The sequence below is a fragment of the Acanthochromis polyacanthus genome, chromosome 8 (assembly GCF_021347895.1).
Source record: "Acanthochromis polyacanthus isolate Apoly-LR-REF ecotype Palm Island chromosome 8, KAUST_Apoly_ChrSc, whole genome shotgun sequence".
Taxonomy (NCBI): Eukaryota; Metazoa; Chordata; class Actinopteri; family Pomacentridae; genus Acanthochromis; species Acanthochromis polyacanthus.
The window spans coordinates 30,147,164-30,167,415 of NC_067120.1; the positions used below are offsets into that span (position 1 = coordinate 30,147,164).

At 38.6% G+C, this 20,252-nt stretch overlaps 1 protein-coding gene across 2 annotated transcripts; it reads left to right on the forward strand.

Annotated features, from left to right (window-relative positions):
* Nucleotides 1-605: 605 nt before the first annotated feature.
* Nucleotides 606-9,198, forward strand: LOC110971499 (cytochrome P450 2F2-like). Of its 2 annotated transcripts, none has more exons than XM_051951703.1 (11): nt 606-767; nt 2,295-2,457; nt 2,695-2,847; nt 4,362-4,522; nt 5,643-5,711; nt 5,880-5,984; nt 6,196-6,331; nt 6,697-6,782; nt 8,581-8,682; nt 8,771-8,912; nt 9,017-9,198. In XM_051951703.1, the coding sequence occupies exons 1-11, from the start codon at nt 606-608 to the stop codon at nt 9,196-9,198; spliced, it is 1,461 nt and encodes a 486-aa protein (XP_051807663.1). The 2 variants fall into 2 exon arrangements, with proteins under 2 accessions (XP_051807663.1, XP_051807664.1); XM_051951704.1 differs by having other exon boundaries at nt 5,643-5,702.
* Nucleotides 9,199-20,252: the final 11,054 nt, after the last annotated feature.

Below are 20,252 nucleotides of genomic sequence, written 5' to 3' on the forward strand. Positions count from 1 at the left end.
ATATTTTCGTGTAGCTTAAAGTTCTGCTGCTGGCAATGAAACAATTGATTTTACTTAGTTTCTTTAATTAGATTTGACATACATTAACTAACCACAACAAAATAACATTTACTTGATAGTTTAGAAAACATTAAGTTCAGTGGTAAGTAAAATTTACTTGATGGCGGAAAGTAAACTGAACTTAATAAAGCAGCAGTAAAATTTACTTGAGAAAAGTAAGTGCAAATTGTTACAATGATTTTATCAAGTAAATCACACCAGTTTGTTTTTTCAGTGCAGAAGCAAAATTATTTAACAGAAAGCAGAAACTACCAGGGTCAAAATGATTAATACAATGTTATTAGCACACCTGCAATATTATTAGCAATCGTTATTAAAAATCACCAAAAAAATATTCACGAGTACAATTGGAGGCAGTTTGCTTTCACCAGTAACAACTCACTTCTTCTTGTTCCAAATGGTCACCTCACCTCTATGTGCTTGATGTCATCTTATACCTTAATCCAGAGAGCCACAGCCAGAAGAGGCAGGGCTCAGGATAAAGGTACCTTTATAAAGGCAGGTTAATCACTCACTCTCCTCAGTTCAGTCCAATCTGTGCAACCATGTTCCTTTCACTTGTCCTGCTGGGGTTATGCATTTGCTTCATCATCCTTCACCTGACGCCCAGGAGGCCCAAGAACTTCCCACCAGGACCCCCTGTTCTGCCCATCCTGGGAAACATTTTGCACCTAAATCTGAAGAACCCCTTGGAGGACTTTGAGAAAGTAAGGAAATTGCTGCAATGAATGATGTTGTTCTTAAAATCCCTTTAATTCAATTCAATTCAATTTTATTTACATAGAGCCAATTACAGTCAAAATTGTCTCAAGACGCTTTACAGAACCTATATGCCTGAACCCCCAGAGCAAGCCCTAAGGCACAGTGGCAAGGAAAACACCCTTTTAACAGGGATTAAAAAAAAAAACCTCGAGCAGAACCCAGGTCTATATGTATGTTGGGGGACCCATCTTCCTGCTGGCCGGGCGGGTTGTGAGGGACAGAAAAGGTAGAGAGGTAGAGAGGCAGAGGTAGAAGTAGAGGTAACTGCTGTAATTATTAAAGAATCTTGGCAGTGGGTACTTACATCAGTATGGGTTACTCAGTAATGCTACAGATCCTGTTCTTTTGTGTGATTGTTGGCGTTAAGTTGACTTCTTGCACACTTGAAGTGTATCCAAGCAGTATGACAGATCAGAAACAGTTTGCTAAATCAAGTCAAAGTTGATCAAATTTCTTCATGCAGCATTTTTATTGTGTAATGTGTAACTGATTGTGTCACAGGCATGACACAGCAATACTAGCTGAAAGTCATTAGTCCTGACCTAGAAAAATGGCACCAGAGGGTCATTGTAGACAGGCATGGCTTATTGTAGAAAATCAGTGTTTGATAATAAAACACATGTGAGGATATTTTTTATGCAAGAGTTCCACACTATGTAGGTGAAGGGACTGAGCTTTGTGGTGCTCAGTGCATTAAAAAATGTATTTGAAAACAGCAACTTTCCTTTACAGAAACATAGGAGAATTCTGGAGGATAATTTATGAATGTCACTTTATCCTAATAGAGACTTTGCATCACACTGGACTCTAAAAACTTCACATATCCTCGGGATTTCTAAATAAATGCCAAATAAACTTTCAACTGAAAAGTGTCACAGCAGAAAAAATGTCTAAAATGTTAATGAAAACAGTGATATCGAAACACTCTCCAGAAAGTAGGTGTGTTAAAAGCATTTACAGGTGCAGTTCAAAAAATTTTATATTGTGAAAACTTCTGGGTTTTCTTTGTTACTTACGGAATAAAAATAAATGTTCACATATTATATAATTATTACACATAAAATAAAATATTTCAAGTCTTTTATTGGTTTTAATTTTAATGATTGCAGCTTAGAATTGTTGAAAATCTGAAATCCAGCATCTATATATTATTAGATTATATGTCATATAAAGCGTGTTCACAGGTGTACAATCATATGACATATTAAATGTGAAGTGAAATATTTTAAGGAATCTTTTATTTTAAAATTGTCTATGAAAGAACTATTTCTAGTTTATTTTTTTATTTTGATACAGTAGTTTCTTATTTTTAAAAATCATTCCTCCTTCTCTTTCTTATGATTAAATTTGCTCTGCTGTGTCTATTTTTGTCATAATCCCTGACAAGTCAAAAAATTCTATTGAACCACTTAAAAATATCTGAAGATGTTACACATGTATCTTAAACACCCCTCTGCAATGTACCTTTACAGCTGAGGAAGTCTTACGGAAATGTCTACAGTCTGTTCCTCGGCCCTAGACCAAGTGTAGTCATCAATGGGGTGAAGGCCATGAAGGAGGCTATGGTGATCAAGGCTGCTGAATTTGCTGGACGGCCACAAAACACAATTTCTCAAGATGTCAACAAGGGGAATGGTAAAATAGACATTTTATGTCATAGGACAGATGATGAAAGGTGATTTCAAAATAAACAGTACATAAACAAACCAAAGACCATGACAGAGGAAAGATCTGAGGGAACTTCTAGGTTCATTAAAACCAAAAATACTGTGATACTGGACAAGAATAGAAATGTTCACATTGACAGTCATGTTTTTAGAAAAAGTTCCTTGATTGACTAATCAGCTCTTTGTTTTGCTACACCTGTTGTAGGATTTATTTTTTCAGATTATGGCCCCAGCTGGAAGGAGCATCGTCGCTTTTCTCTCATGACAATGAGGAACTTTGGTCTGGGGAAGAAATCAATGGAGGAGAGAATTCATGGCGAGATTCAATACATCATTAAAACGCTGGATAACAACATTGGTGGGTCCACACAACTCAGTTTTGTTGCAACGGGCAACTTTCCACTGCAGGAACTCAGGAGAGATGTCAAGTGGCACAAATGTTGACAGGAACAGCAAACAGATCAACTTCTTTACTCTGTTTGCATTGCAGTGCAGGATGTGACAGGTTTAACTGTGATGTGCCCCAACTAGACCCTCCAGAAAAATGCAATTATGAATTCCCGCATTAATCACTAAAATGCCGCTGATTATGCGGGGGTCAATTATTTCCCAAAAGGCCGCATAATCCCCGCAAAACAGCGCATAATTCCTGCAAGAATCTCACATTTCCATGAAAAAAAAGAGAAATATGTGGGTCCCGCCTGATTTCACAATTCCCGCATAAAATGAGAAAACTATAACCAATATAAATGGAGTTGTGAGTGAGTTTTTATGTGACGCCCAGCCTGACGTCATTAGTTCGCGCATTCACACACACACACACACACACACACACACACACACACACACACACACACACACACACACACACACACACACACACACACACTAGAAGCACAAGCTGATGCGGAGCGCGGCACTCAGAGAAGAAAAAAAGAATGGCGAATGCTCAAAGATCACATTTACCTACGAATATTTCAGCCAGAGACCGGGCAAAACAGTACCCAGATTTACTGCACAAAGTGGGGGGAAACGTTTTTGCACCCTGTGCAACATCGTTCTGGAGCACCGAAGAAAATCAGCCGTGTTGCAGCACTTCTCCACGGTGCTGTGTGAGTGCGCTGTGTGTGTGTGTATGTGTGTGTGAGTGAAGGAGTGCACCGGGGTGTATATGCGTGTGTGTGGTTAAACCCCAATTACAATTTCTTAAAAAATAAAAAGGAAAGTGTTTTACCTCAGTAAGGGATGTGTGTGTCCTAGTAACAGGATGTAGGAGAAGAATCACCTTTATTCCCAATTCTTACATATTTCGCATCTTTTTGCATATTTCACAACTATTCACATACTTTGCAACTTTCCGCAATTTCCCTGCATAAAATGACCTAAAAACCCTGCATATTTATTTGCATAATCAAGGATTTTAGCCCGCGGAATCAAGGATTTTAGCCCGCGTTTTTCTGGAGGGTCTACCCAACAATGATAAACAGCAGCTTCTTGGTGCAGTTCCACTTTAATTAACATTGAAGATTAACAAAAACAACCATTTTGCCTCTGTGGCCTTTTTGTATTTTTTGCTTTACAATATTAACTGGAGAATGCTGCTGTCCAGCGAGGATAATGAGAGGACTGAAAAAATGACACTTGTTCTCCCATCAGCATTGTCTTTCCCAAGTTTAGCTACCGTAGTTAGATTCAAGCCCCACAAAGCATTTTGTCAGGAGTGCTCAGAAGTACCTATGCTGAAGTAGGGACTTTTCCTGTCCCTTGAATACAGACAAATGTTTCTGCAATGGAAACAGCTTACTGACTGTGATGTGTTGTGTTCTTGTACAATGCTGTTTTGTGCAATAGTTTCCAATATATCTTTTACAGGCAAAACTCTGACTCCGCAAATTATGTTTCATAACGTGGCCTCCAACATCATGTGCCAGGTTGTCTTTGGTACACGCTACGAGTATGACGATGAGTTCATCACAACGATTGTTCAAAGTGCCATAGAAATTACCAAGGCCGCCAATGGACCATGGACGACGGTGAGTCAAAGCATGTGGGGTCGGTCACGTCTCCCATGTGTGTTATTCTTGGGTTTTTAAGGCAACCAGGATAGGATGCAAGTTGCCTGAGTCTATGTTGATGGCCATTTTGTACTATTGCAGACTACAAAATGGTATGGACTTAAAATGTCAGTAGTGTGACCAAATGTCCTGTTTTTCCAGAACAAGTCCTCTTTTCACATCCTGTCCTAGCTGCCTTTTATAAAGTGATGAAAATGTTTTGGTTTTCATTGATTTTCATTGGGCCACTAAATTGACCGGCACTAAGGCGCTCTCTATACTTGTGATGCTGTATGTGAGCTGTTTTTGTTCAAGTTGCATTGCTAATATAGCAGTTATTTTTTAGTATATTTTTTTAATACAGAAGCAATATTATTTCTATCATTATTTCATTAGTTTTTTTTAAACTGTCATAACAAAAAAAGTAGCAACCTCTGAGATGCCCATCCGACTATGTGTTTTTAGATAGCATTTGGTAATAAAACCATTTTCTATTCATACAGAGAAGGCATACTTTAACTGTGTTGAAATTATAAGGCATCTTTGCGTAAACTTAAAGTATCATTTGAGTATCTCATTGCCAAACTGAGTGCCCTGGTTTTTGGTCATCAAAATATGGTCATCCGAATGTGCAAGTCTGGAGACTCACAAAAGTACAATGGGTTTATCATACAAAAGCACACAAATCAGGCAGAGTTTTCGGAATCCCAAAGGCAGGTTTGGTAGTCATACAGGCTGTGAGGTAAAGGCATGCAAATCGGAAAAGCAAGCTTTCTAGTCAAAAACAACAAACAGGCTGGGTCACAAACACACTGGCAAAACCAGGGAGTGTGAAGACACCTGCAACGAGACAAGAGTGAGGACAAGTGCACAACAGGAAGTACCAAAATAAAACAGAAAATAAAGAAACAACTTCTGAATGGCAGATGGATGTAACGATACCTTCCTATTAGCTCAAGCTATATGTTTTATGTCTTTACTCTTCTTAATCAAACAAACTAACTGACAATAAAACCATCTCTTCAAAACTATTTATGACAGAAATCAGAATATTTAACATATAATGATTGTTATTATCCTTGTTATTGTTTTGTTTCAGCTGTACAGCTCTTTTCCATGGATTCGTAAGCTGCCACTGCCCTTCAACAAGAGTTTTAAGGCAGTGAAGGTAACTTTAACATAACTAGCCATGAACACATACCCTACATACTGTACATTTGTTCAGAATATTTAGATGAAAATGAGACTTACCCCAAAAAAATCCCAAAAAATCTTTTATTTACTTTTTCAGGGAAAACAAAAAGTAAATTTATACAAATGATTGTGTGTCTTTTAGCGTTGTTCTGACCTTGTGCTTCAGTCGTTGAATGAGCACAAGAAGACCAGAGTTCCTGGAGAGCCTCGAGACTTTCTTGACTGCTACCTGGATGAACTGGATAAGGTGTGTGAAACCAGTCAAATCACTATCTCAGATGATATATTGTTGTAACAGACATTGGTTGTGTTGAAATTAAGGAGAACACATTCCTATCTTTTTCTTACTGTGATCATCAGCTGACTATTTTCACCTCCCACAGTGTGCATCAGTATGGTATACTGCCATTTTTACCTTACTTTCATTTGACTTACAAAGATTGCTCTCCTGTTTTCAGAAAGCAGAGGATTCTACATTTTCAGAGGAAAAACTCATTTTTACCGCAATAGACCTTATGATTGCTGGGACTGACACGACCTCCAACACCCTGCTTACTGCTTTCCTTTACCTTATTAACCACCCACACATACAAGGTATACCTGCACATGTACAAATGAGGTATTACTTTTCTGTTTCTGACATTGTAGTTCCACAGCTGTCCTTCATTATGAAAACCCATAAAAGCCATCACTTATGTTGCCATGCATCAAACAAGAAACTTAAATAGAAAGTAGACATTTTTGCAGTCAATTTTTTGTATTCTGTTTTATATTTTTTTTATATCTTTGGTTTATTATATTGTTTATTCTCCTGATTGAAACCTGTCACTTATTTAGTGGTTTCTCTATGCTTAAAAGTTTCCATTTTTCTTGACTTTGTCATGTTTGTGATCATCTCAGTGTTGAAGTTGAAATGTTAAATCTGGAATACAACATCTGACATTATCTTGCCTTCTCAGAGCGATGTCAGCAAGAAATAGACCGGGTGTTGGAAGGGAAGGATCAGGTCTGTTTTGACGACAGACACCAGATGCCCTACATGCAGGTACTGGACTGTACATCATGTGACAGATTTCTCATAATAATTTTACTTCTGACCAACATGTGAAAATGTGACACAAGGTAGGAGATTCTAAACTCTTTCAGATAATCTCTGGATTTGGAGATCAATTGTTATCACTGTCTTTACATGTAATTCATGATGGGCTTCGTTCTTGGTTGTAAACATACTGCTGTCTGCTGCAGCTGGATCGATCTATGTTGTTGTGGTTGAGCTTCAGAGAGCCAGCATTGTTTTCCTTCTGCAGCAAGTCAGATAAGGCAAACAAAAAAAAATGGTACAATGTCTCTAAATTGCCATTTGTCTCTGAAATTCCGGAGATGGTTGTTATCATGCAGCTTACAGCTCTGGACGTATACGACAGGTACAACCCGTTCCAATTTGGCTTTGGTAAACTGCATTCAAAATCAGCCCTTAAAGTCACTAATGATATTCTGATGGCAGCAGATGATGGCAAATGATCGTTGTTTGTACTTCTTGACCTCAGCTCAGCTTTTGATAATGTGGATCATGGTATGCTGTTAAATAGGCTAAAGCAGTTTGTGGGTATTTCACGATCTGCCGTGGACTGGTTCTCATCCTACCTTTCTCACAGGAGGTTGTCTGTTTCGGTGGACCAGTTCATGTCTGATACAGCCCCTCTGTCTTGTCCCACAGGCTTCTGTCCTGGGTCCAATACTTTTCTCACTTTATCTGCTGCCTCTTGGTCAGATAATACGCTGATTTAGTGGGATCTCTAATCATTTGTATGCTGATGACATTCAACTATATTACTCTTTTAAATCTGAAGAGAGCAACAAATTATCAATCATAAATGACTGTTTGCAGGCTTATTAAAATCTGGATGTCTGACAACTGCTTTCAATTAAATACAAGTTTAACTGAAGCCCTTATACTTGTCCCTGACAAATGGATGCCATCCATTAAACATCATATTGGGTCATTAAGAGACTGTGTTAAACCATGCATTAGAAATGTAGGTGTGATGTTTAATCAGTCTCTGTCACTTGACAGCCATGTCAGCCAGCTAACACGTTTCTGTTTTGTTTTCCCATATGCGCAACACAGCTGAGTTAAAATCCTTTGTAACCAAAGCGGAACTGGAGACGATTTTACATGCTTTAATTTTATCCAGTTTAGATTATTGTCATGTCCTTTTTACATATTTAAATCAATCCTCTCTTAACCATCTTCAAACAATCCAAAATGCAGCTGCTCGTCTTTTAACAGGAACTAACTGGAGATCCCACATCACTGCAGTCCTGTCCTCTCTTCACTGTCTCCCAATCAATTTTCACATACATCTTAGAATACTGGTGCTCACTTTTAAGGCTTTTTAAGGCATGGCCAATCTTCACGGTATATTTCCAGTCTCCTTCACCCGTACGCCCCAAATCAATCGCTCAAGTCAGGCCAACAAAAATTACTTGTCCCTCCTTCCAAGTATAAAATTTGTGGTGACTGTGCTTTCCAAGCTCTTGCACCAAAACTGTGGAACTCTCTTTCTCTGCTGCTGCAGCTGAGATTAGTCGACTCCTGATATGCTTTTATGAGGCAGATGAAAACATTTTTATTCTGACAGGTTTTTGGCTAACCTTTAACCATTTATTGTTTTGATGCACTATATTTTAGCTGCTGCTCCCCTGTTTCAACAATTTATTACCTTTATCATTAGTAGTTTTGGTTTTACCCTTGTTTTTGTTATTGTTGTAAAGCACCTTCTGATTTTGTATCTGTGAAAGGTGATTTATAAATTAATTTTACTTACTTACTCTTCATCAAGGCTGTGATCCATGAGGTACAGAGGATTGCCAACACCGTTCCACTCAGCGTCTTCCATTGTACGACCAAAGATACAGAGCTTGCCGGATATTCCATTCCAAAGGTATGGTGCAAATGGTTAAATAGCTTTTGTAAACATAGACAAGAAAGTAAAGAGTGTTTCTCATTCCTTTGGTTCACTTCCTCCCCAGGGTACGAGAATCATCCAAAACTTGACCACAGTCCTGAAAGAGGAGGGACAGTGGAAATACCCTCATGAATTCAATCCAGGGAACTTCCTCAATGACCAAGGAGAGTTTGTCAAACCAGATGCCTTCATGCCTTTCTCTGCAGGTACAAGAGCATAAGATCTGTATCACACTAGGAGTGGCAAGCACAGACCAGGAGAGTCAAATCAAATTATTGTAGATGACATTGAGGTGCTTTTTATTCCTCAGGTCCTCGGGTGTGTCTCGGAGAGGGTCTGGCTCGTATGGAGCTCTTCCTTATCATGGTGACTCTGCTGAGGAAGTTTAAGTTCATCTGGCCTGAGGATGCAGGAGAACCAGACTACACTCCTGTCTTTGGAATCACTATGACTCCAAAACCTTATCCCATGAAGGTTCAACACAGGCTTTGAACTGCACTAACCTTCTGGTGCATAGTGGCCACTGTAGTGGACACCTATTCAAAAGTCATTTCTCCTAAATGCAATGTTTGTTTGTTTTTGGTGCAACTGCATAGCAACCTTTGGAGTGCTCTCTACTACACCACTCCATCGAGGTTTATTTAGTGGTCAGTTGTTATAACTGCAAATTAATTTCCTCCGAATCCAAGATGGCTGACAGACAGTCACACCTGTTGACCACTGCTGGAATATTCTGTCAGTCCTTCTATTCCACAAGTACCCTAATGGTAAAAAAAAAAAAAAAAAACAATATGATGATATACAGTAACATCTAAGTAATAACATCATCATTTTATTTTTGAAAATTTCATTTCAAATAAGCAGTAAATTACAATTAACCATACTGTATGTCCACTGAAGTGGACATCATGCAACATTAGGTTCTTGCTGACTCAAGTCATGCAAATGCTTCACCTTTTCTTGCGACTGTTTTGGCTGTAAATCAGTGCATTTTTGCTATATTTTATAGGGTATTCATTTTAAAATGGACAGTCTTGTGCAGATTAGTTGTAGTTTGTGTAACATTTATCATTTTGTCAAATTTCGTAGACTGCGAGTACAGCAAAGAATAGGGAAGCCTATAGTATAGTCCAGGGAATTCCCTCCAACTGCAGTGATGATGATTATCATGACAAACGAGATGATGAACAACAGAGACATAGGAGTTGAGGATGATGATGGAAATGCAGTCAAGTCAGAATGCAGATAGTCATCATAATAAGGGCTAGGATTTAGATGGAGGTCAACTTGATGAGTGAGCTGTGGAAGATGTCCACATGGTACCTGGCCACTAGCAAGCTCACAAAAATGTCTGAAAATTCCAGGACAATGAAATTGATGGAGACTTGTCTCCTTTTCTCGAAATGCTGCTTTTATTTTTCAGGGATCAATTTGGTCATGGGGTACATTTGGTGCCCTCGGGCAAGAATGTACGGTCTACTGAGGACGACCTTTATCTCAGATGAATTGTACACCATATGTCTGTTCTTTATTAATGCTAGATTAATGGCATGGTAATACTAGTCCTGCATCCATTAAGAAGTATGAAGACTCAGAATAATGTTCTTCTTGCTGGAGATATGTTGAAACATGGACTGTCATTAGGTATAAGCTTCACAGTTGTAAGCATCATTTGTTTTCCTCTTCAGACCTAAACAATAGGCCAATGCAATTTTAAAACATGTGAAAATATGTTAAAATGTTTTTCAAAGTGTTAAAAGAAGTAGTTGTTCGTGGATTAACCATAAAACAAAATTTAATATTTTTTAACATTAAGTTCATAGAGTTTCATGTTGAGTGCTCAGGCGCATGTAGTCCACTGGAGTGGATGTGTGTGTTTAACTCTCTGAAAAACATCACATTTTTGAAAAAAAAAAAGTAAATATTTGTTTTTTCATGCCCTTTAAGAAAAATACCGCTGACGAATATCTTTTTTGCAACTTAGGCTTTCATAATTCATGCATCAGAGGGCTAAACTGACTGAAAAACGTAATAAAAATAAGTCTGACCACTGTTGAGCGATGAACTTTCTCACTTGAAATTGTATATTCTACAACACCAAGTAGCTTTGTGGGAATATGGCCTTTTATTTATTGTGATTATCTTTATTTGCATGATTATTTGGTGTGCGCTTTCCTTATATTTTGTTGTGCAATTAGTTGCTTGATTTCTGTGTTAGTTTGTCAATTTGCATGTTTTGTTGTGCTGTTTTTTTTCTTTGCATATTCTTTTTTTCCCCCTTGTTTCTAATGAGTTTAGGCCAGACTCACTACCTGCCAGCGTGTAGCAGAACAGACTGTGGACATTGATTGAGCGCACCTGGTGCCAATCAGTTGATTACGCAGGACTGAACCTGGGGCAATGACAGCAAATAAAAGAGACAATCAGACGAAGACTGGAGAGCAGCAAAGGACAGAGAGAGGAGGAACGGGTAGCGCGGCAGCGGGGCGAGCCGCAGTGGTGAGCCGCAGACAGACAGGCAGTGCAGCGGCGGCAGAAGCAGCGGTGCACGACAGCTTGCAATGGGCAGCACGATAGATAACCGGGCAGAAGCGACGGTGAATGGCGGTGTGTAACGAGCACCATGGAAGACCATTAGGCTGAAACAAGGGCGCACAGCACCGGCACAGAGGCAGGACGACCGAAGAGCGAGAGACGCACGGGAGCCGTAAAGTGGGGCCAGGTCTGGAACGCACAGCGGTGCTCAACGCGTGTTTGCGGCATACTGGGCGGCTTGGATATTGCCGCCCAGACCCGGTGAGTCGCCACACACGGGAGGATACGCGTGGGTCCTTTTATTACTTCCCCCACTGTCAGATCCTCTCTTTCTCCCAGGCTCCAGAGCCTGCGTGATCGCGAGGCGCAGCGCCGTGGCCCCGGAGGACTGGAGAAGCTCCCCTCAACCCCAGTCAGAGAGAAGGCCCCGCATGACGAGTCCAGTGGTCACCCATTCCGTAGTGACTTGATTTTAAGAACTTTTAGCCTGCTAACTTTTTATTGATATTTTTAACGTTTATTTATTTTTTGATAAATAAATTGATTGGAATTGAGAAAAATTGTTTTACCCTCTGTTGATATGCACTGCTCACCTCTGGGATAAGAACCTCTTTTAAAACGGGTCCTAGTCCCTTACTAGGTGGCGTTGTCAGTTTTAATTGTCTGTAATCCAAACTTCCCAATTTAATTCTATTTTAAAGGCTTTAATCTGAGACACATACCCCACTCGGCCGTGACCGCTTGATCTCAAGCACCATCACTGTTCAGAGGACTATGGGGATGGCTAGTGTGACGTCACGGACCACTTCCGTGTCCAAGCCGCGGCGCACCGAATGAAAACACAATGGCAGTAGCGAAAGAACCGGTCACCTTTTTCACTGTGACATCTTATTTTGCGGATTTTCCGAAGTCGGTAAAGCGAGGTCTTAACTCTTACAACTCAAACAGAGTTGTAAGAGTTAGTGTGCTGGCAGGTGGTTTTAAAGGGAAAGTGCAGGCGTCAATGAAAAGGAAAACGTACAGTGTTGAGGTGAGTAGCTAAGTAGCGTAAGCTAACAAACACAGGATGTCAGAAATAAAGCTAGCTTTATCATCTGTGTGAGGTTAAATGTCGTTTACTTGGCTTTGTTGGAGTTGTTATGTTAGATTTGAAAAGTATACTCTGAAGATTCCCAGCAGCACACTCTTGCGCTAACTTCTGCTGGGAGCACATGGCTAATTTGCATATGTAAATAACTACGCATCTCTTTACACTAATCATGAATCCATAACAGTTAAAATAATCTTAGCCAAACATTTTTAGCAAGTCAGTCCAAGTATTGGACTCAATTAAATCCAAGTCACATAGACCCATATCCTAGTCAAGTCGAGTATTTTGGGCAGATTGGTCAAGCAAGTCCAAGTCCCCAAAACTGGGACAAAAGTCTCCCTCGGCAGACTTTATTCTTATAAATTAAAAGTATAAACTTATTATCAGAGACTTTAATCTCAACCACTTTTAGTTTCTTTTGTAATGTGGCCCAAACACTCCTCATAACACAAAAAGACAACATAATTCAAGCGGCTAATACTAGCTAGCGCACGTTAGCTCCCGGCGCTAAATGTATTTTCTAAGATTAGAAATCCAACTTACCTTATCAGTGTCAGCCATCTTCTCTTCTCCTTTTCGTCCAGAGGAAAGTGGTAGAAAGATATCGTTTTATTTACATCATTTCTATTGTTGCAACACGGGACACAACACAGCACCATTATATCGTTGGTTTGGTAGGACACGGAAGTGACGTTTTTGGACACGATGACGTAGTTACTAGCCATCCCCATAGTCTTCCCAGTAACGGATGAAGTTCACAGTATACAGAGTTTTTTTTTTTTTTAATGAAATGTGCAACAATGTCATTGCTCAAAAATTGATGGAGAGGATGCACAGGCATGTCCTTAGCCTCTTGGCACACGATCCCTTCCATCAGAAGATCGTGGATACTGTAAATTAGACCCTCCCCATTGTGAGTCATATGTATCTTTCTGTATTGTTCCTATCTCCATTAACTGCCGACTTCTCTCTCAGTCATATTATCACAACTTTGAGTTGACACACCAACTCCAGTCATCAGTATTTTATCAGGTCTTAAACACAGCAGCTTTTGTTCTAACAAGAAGTCTTGAGGACATTTTATTTATTTTTTACCCTTGATTTATACAGGTAGTCTCATTGAGACACTGAGTCTCATTCTCAAGAGAGACCCTTCCTTAAATAATACGACAAGACAACATTGAGTCACTGACAAACTAAGGGACCTATACTCGGTAATAAAACAGTACAATATAACACTGAGTTGCAGACACACAAGGTCCTGACAAAACACAACATAGACATCAAAATGGATGTGCATAACGCCAAGCAATGAAGGCCAAATGTAAAAACACTTAAGACAACAAGTCCTAAAAGATATTTCCATAGTTTGTAAAAGACATTTAATAAAACAAAATAATACAATTTGGATTACTATAAAACCATAGCACTCATAAAAACCACAATGTGAATGTGACAGGTGCAAAAATTGACAAGGAACTCATTTGTGTTCAGAGGCATAAGTTTGGACAGTACGGTGGTAGAACTTTTTAAACCACTCAGAAATGAATAAATTCAAACAAAATGATGATAGAAATATCCTGGTTGGGTTTAGGATGATGGGTTGTGGCTTTCCAAGATGGAAGAGGAGGGTTCAGAAGGGATTTGCAAAAATACATAAGACGATGTAACGCTTTGTGCAGTCAGCTAAAATCTGTACACTGTACACTGCACACTGTAATGCCCAACAAATAAAGTCTCTACCAGCATTTAGATCAGTTTTGTATTAACTTTTTCTTGGAAATTTTGCCATCCACAAAAAAATCTCATGGAAAATGAGGGCTTGGTTTGAGATTAAATTGGCAACAGGAGTGGCAAAGAGCAGAAGCAAAAGTGAACACTGGACAGATGTTTAATCAGTACAGTTTTTACAAATGACAAAATCTGCCTTCTTTTAAATATAGCAAGGTGTTTTATCAGGGGTGAAAGTAGTTTTAAATTCTTGCCGGTACTATTACCAAAACCCTTGTCTCGCTCTAACTTCATGCATTTAAAATAGCAAAGTTAAAACACAAACAAATAAAAACATATTAATATTTTACTACAGGCCAATGGAATAGATAGGAATTAATAACACTTGAAAATACGATAAACTTTTTGCTTTAATTGAAACACTGATAAACATCCAGAATACAAGGCTCTAAGAACAGACATGAGGTCACGAGCAAACACTCAGAATGGAACTAAACATCAAAAAACATCACCTAAAAGATTTTCCACAGCGGCCTAAATAGTTGTAGAAGTAAAGATAAGATAAGAGAAGATAAGATAATCCTTTATTGATCCACAGAGGGAAATTTGGGTATTGCAGCAGCACAGGGCAAGTACAAGGAATACAAGGGTAATTGCACATAGTTTTTAGGACAAACCAAGGGTGACATATAATAAACAAAACTAATGGGGAAAAAATAAACTGACCAGTAGCAGCACAAAGTATGAGTAGACAACTGAGCTATGCAGTGCAGTGAGGTAAAGTGACAGTGTGAGGGTAACAAGAGTTAAATACAGTAATCAGCAGGAGTTATGTACAGTAATTAAAGGGGGGGGGGGGGGGGGGGTGTCAGTGCATTGATGTACTGTGGCCTTCGCTGCTGTTTAAGAGTCTGATGGCGGTGGGCACAAAGGAGCGCCTGAAGCGCTCAGTTCTGCTTCTGGTGGGATGATGCGCTGGCTGAATGACCTGCCCACGTCCCACAGCTCCTCGTGGAGAGGGTGAGGGGAGATGTCCAGGATTGCCCTGATTTTTTCCATGATTCTCCTCTCTGCCACGGTCTCCAGATTGTCCAATTGAAGACCCACAACAGAACGGGCCTTCTTCACCAGTTTGTTAAGCCTGTTGACCTCACCAGTCTTGATGCCACCCCACCAGCACACCATGGCAAAGAAGAGTGCGCTGGCCACTACAGACTGGTAGAAAGTCTTCAGGAGCCTGCTGTAGACGCCAAACGACCTGAGTCTCCTCAGGAAGAACAACCTGCTCTGTCCCTTCCTGAAGAGGGCGTCCGTGTTGTGGGACCAGTCCAGTTTATTGTTGATGTGGACCCCAAGGTACCTATATGAGTCCACCCTCTCCACTTCCTCCCCCTGGATGATGATGGGGGCAGGGGACCTCCTGCTCCTCCGGTAGTCCACAACCACCTCCTTGGTTAGTAGTGAGTTTCTGATTTTCTGTGGTAACCCTTCTACAGTGTCCCTGTCTTTTCTTTTAATCAAAGGTTATTTTCCTCTGCATTATTACTTTGACAAATTTTTTTTTTGAATGTTTTGGAGTGCTTCTCAAATCAAATCAAATCAAACTTTATTTATATAGCACCTTTCATCCATTTAAAATGCAACACAAAGTGCTTCACAAAATAAAAGAATAAAACAACAGAGAGAGTAAAAAACATAGTATAACCAACTATATATATATATATATATATATATATATATATACATACACACAATATACAATATATATACACATGCGCTCACACACCCACTCACAAAACACACACACACATACACACAACACAGTGCTGAGACACGGCAGGGCACTGAGGAACCATGTGAGGAAACACCTATGGGAGCCCTCCACACCTAGATGCGCCACAGCCCACAGAGAGCGCCGCCACAGAGACCACCCAGACGCCGATGGGCAGGGGCAGACCCCGCACTAAATGCAGAGCCGCCCCAGCCCCTCGGGCCCAGCAGGCCTCCAGGGCAACGCCCCCCGTGGGCAGACCGGGCATACATCCCAGTGTGGAGGCCTCCCATGAGGAAACACTGAAGCTTTGATTTGATTTGATTTATTTGGATCCCCATTAGCTATGGCAATGCCAAAGCTATTCTTTCCTGGGGTCCATACAACATCCTTACAATGTGTCAATGCAGTTGCATTATTTACAATACAATCCATATACAAATGCAACATAAAACAAAAACAAACAAACAAAAATATATATATTCACAACACAACAATACACAGACAATACAAGACCGCTCCCAGGTCAGCAGTGATATATAATATTTATATATCTACATAGATCTACATATATTATGTATATTGGTCACACAAAACTTAAATTTCTTTTGCCCTTAGATATTACACCCAACGCCATTGAAGCATAAACCCCGATTTAACAATTAAATTCAAATCAGATTTGACAGTCTCCCATTCTTTACTTATTTATCTCGCTAGAACTATTTCTGTTGCAAAGGTGCAATTTTAAATAATACTTGTACTTCCAGTTGACCTATATTAAGTCTCTATTGTACACAGATGTTCTTTGACTAACTTTTTGAAAATTATTTTGCTATTTTCTTGTGTAATGTTTCCTGGTAGTTTATTCCATTCTTGCATAGCTCTGTACATAACCATGCGTTTAATTGCGTTTGTTTTTGATTTGGGCAGTGTAAAATTTCCTTTGGTAGCATGTCTGGTTGCGTCGCTATGTCTAGCTGAACTAAAATGTACATTTCTATACAAGATTAATGGTTTTTTTGGTAATTAAAATGTTTCTAACGAAAACCAGCAATGAATACAATAATCTTTCCTTAACCAATAGCCAATCCAAACAATTGTTCATGGCTATGATATTTGTTCTGTAACCGCAATGCAAAGCTATTCTTGCTGCTCTATTTTGTACAATTTGCAACTTTTTTATATTTTCTTGTGACGTACTAGACCAGACTACTGGACAGTAGTCCAGAACTGATAATACTAAAGATTGCAAGACTAGTTTAATTAAGCTTAGTGACATGAAAGCTGCACATCTTCTCACAACAGAAACAGCACTTCCCATCTTGGATATCATCTTATCAATATGTTTAGTCCACGACAATTTATTATCTAACACAACACCAAGTAATTTTGTTTCTTGTTCTTGTTTAACAGGCACATTATTTATAAAAAGATTCACTTCAGGCTGTTTTTGTAAAGCATGTGTTGTACCAAATATAATACTGTTTGTCTTGAATACATTAAGAACCAACTTATTTTTCCTTATCCATTCCACCACAGATTGCAATTCCTGCTGTAGGGATGTGTTTCGCTCTGAGCATTTAGGTGCCGATAACCAAATTGTAGAATCATCTGCATACATTGATATAGTGGCCTTATCTAGTACTAGTGGTAAATCATTTGTAAAGATTGTATATAATAAAGGCCCCAAACAGCTCCCTTGAGGCACTCCACAGCTGACCTCCCTCTCATCAGAATAACTGCCATTGAAATAAACCTGTTGTTTCCTATTTGTTAAATAACTTTTCAACCATAACATTGCTGACTGTGAAAACCCATAACATTCTAACTTTTTAATCAATACTTCATAGTCAATAATATCAAAAGCAGCTGTAAAATCAAACAAAACTGCTCCTACTAATTTCTTTTGTTCTATATCCATTAACCAGTCATCTGTCATCTGAGCTAGGGCAGTCACTGTGGAGTGTCCTTTCCTGTATGCATGTTGGTAATCTGTGGTTAAATTATTTAAGGAAAAATAAGTTCTAATTTGTTCACAGACCACAGTTTCCATTATTTTACTTAACACAGGCAATAGACTTATAGGACGACTATTAGGTCCAGAAAATGACTGTCTTGCATTCTTTGGCAATGGTGTTATTTTTGCCTTTTTCCATTCTTGAGGACATAACATTTCTATCAAACTTTGATTAATAATATGACAGATCACTGGGGCAATCAAATCAGCCACCATTTTTAGAAGTCTACCGTCCAATCCATCAATACCTGGTGGCTTATCTTTACAATTTTTCAACATATTTTCTACATAACTAATATTTACTGTATCAAAATTAAATTTGCAATTTTTCCCTGACATTATTTTATCTCTTATTAATAAGTATGATGATTCATTGTCTATGTCTTGAAAGTTATTTCTTAAATTGTTGATTTTTTTAATAAAAAATTATTTAGATAATTTGCTATCTCGGTTGGTTTAGTGAGAAAATATCCTTCTGTCTCCAAAAAAGATGGAGTAAATCGATGATTCTTTCCCATCAGACTGTTAAGTGTACTCCATACTTTCTTACTATCATTCTTTATCTCGTTTATCCTATTTTCCTAGTATAATTTCTTTTTCTTTATATTTAATTTGGTTACAAAGTTCCTTAATTTACGGTACACTTGCCAGTCCGATTTAAAATTAGATCTACTAGCTATTAATTTAGCTTGATTTCGTTCTATCATATATTCTTTTAATTTATTGTCCAGCCATGGTGTATTGATACTTCTGACGGTAAACTTCTTCATTGGTGCATGTTTCTCTACCACTTTCATAAAAACATTCTTAAACTTCATCAGCGCTGAGTCTGGATTGGTTTCCATTAAAACTTCTGACCAACATAGCCCACTTACGTCCTCTCTAAATTTGATCTGATCAAAGTTCTTGTGTGATCTTTTCATAATTACCTTCGCGCCTGGCTTTGGCATTTTAGTTCTTCTAGGAAGTGGCACTAAATTATGATCACTGCAGCCAGCGGGTACTGATATAACTTTTGAACATAGTTCAGCTGCATTGGTAAAGATATGATCAATGCAGGATGATGTTTGTGTGCCATCTCTTTTCATCGTTATTCTAGTTGGTTTATCTACTACCTGGATGAGTCCACACGCACTTGCAATACACTGAAGCTTGTTTCTCATTGAGCACGTTCCCTGCCAATCTGTGTTCAAGTCCCCCATAAAGTAAGTTTCAAAGCCTAAATTACATGCATTTTCTAGCATGTCACACACCATCTCAAGATATAAATTATTTGAGCTTGGTGGTCGATAACAGCATCCTATTAACAAAGGTTTTAAATGAGATAAAGGTATTTGTAGCCATAATGCTTCTACTTCCAGCGGCATTAAATCATTCCTAATTCTCACTGGCAGATGATCCTGAATAAAGAGAGCGACTCCTCCTCCAAATGCATTTCTATCTTTCCTAACTATATTATATCCTTGTATATTCAAACTGAATCCTCAAAGCTTGAGTCTAAATGCATTTCTGATATTGCTAAGATATGTAACTGATCTCTCATTAATATTTCTGTGATCTTTGTTATTTTATTTCTAATGCTGCATATATTTATATGGGCTATTTCAGTCCTTTTTTTTGGCAATTTAGTGTGTCCCACTAAACGTAATTGATGAGTAACTTTCTTGATCATCAGACCAACCTGTTCTGGAGCTCTCTCTACAACACTTATCTACATACAAAACATAAACTATTAAACATACAATAAAATAAATCTGAACATGAAGCCATGCATTGACACTTAGCTTGTCCATGTCTGGAAGCTTAAAGTAAGCTGAGATCCACATGGCTTTACCACATAACTTTAATTGATTTCTTTATGTTTGATCTTTATTTCTTTACACTTAACCTTATTACTTTACTCAGATTATTAGCACAGAAAGTTACTATTTTATTTATTCTTAGAATATTATTCCATTATTCTCTTACATCCATTATTCTTTCTTTACCTTTTCTTTCCTCATCTTCTTTCCCCTCACATATATCCCTCTTTTTCTTTCCTTTCTCTTCCTCTCTCTCCCTTCATTCCTTTCCCTTCAAAACAAACACTCAAACCAAAACTCAAATGAAATTTACATAACTTTCACAAAAGGCTGACATTACCCCATCCATCACTATCATTTACAACCTAAATTAATTTTCTAGGATTTAGTCTCCATTGTTACTCTGATTGTAATATCAATTTATGTTAGCCAAAAAAGGTTAAATAAAAAAATCACATTACCATACTGATAGTGTCCATAGGCAGATGATCTGTGACTTGAAAAAGTTTTCAGGAATCAAGGTGAATAGAGAAGTGGGAAGAGGAAATCCTTACAATACTATAAAAGTCCGGAGCTAACATGGGAATTGCAGATTTTCCT

Bases quoted from the DNA above. Each gene is read 5' to 3' on its own strand.
- LOC110971499 (XM_051951703.1), top strand. From the start codon at position 606: ATGTTCCTTTCACTTGTCCTGCTGGGGTTATGCATTTGCTTCATCATC. The intron at 2,458-2,694 runs GTAAAATAGACA...CACCTGTTGTAG, and splicing joins AGATGTCAACAAGGGGAATG to GATTTATTTTTTCAGATTAT. The intron at 4,523-5,642 runs GTGAGTCAAAGC...GTTTTGTTTCAG, and splicing joins CCAATGGACCATGGACGACG to CTGTACAGCTCTTTTCCATG.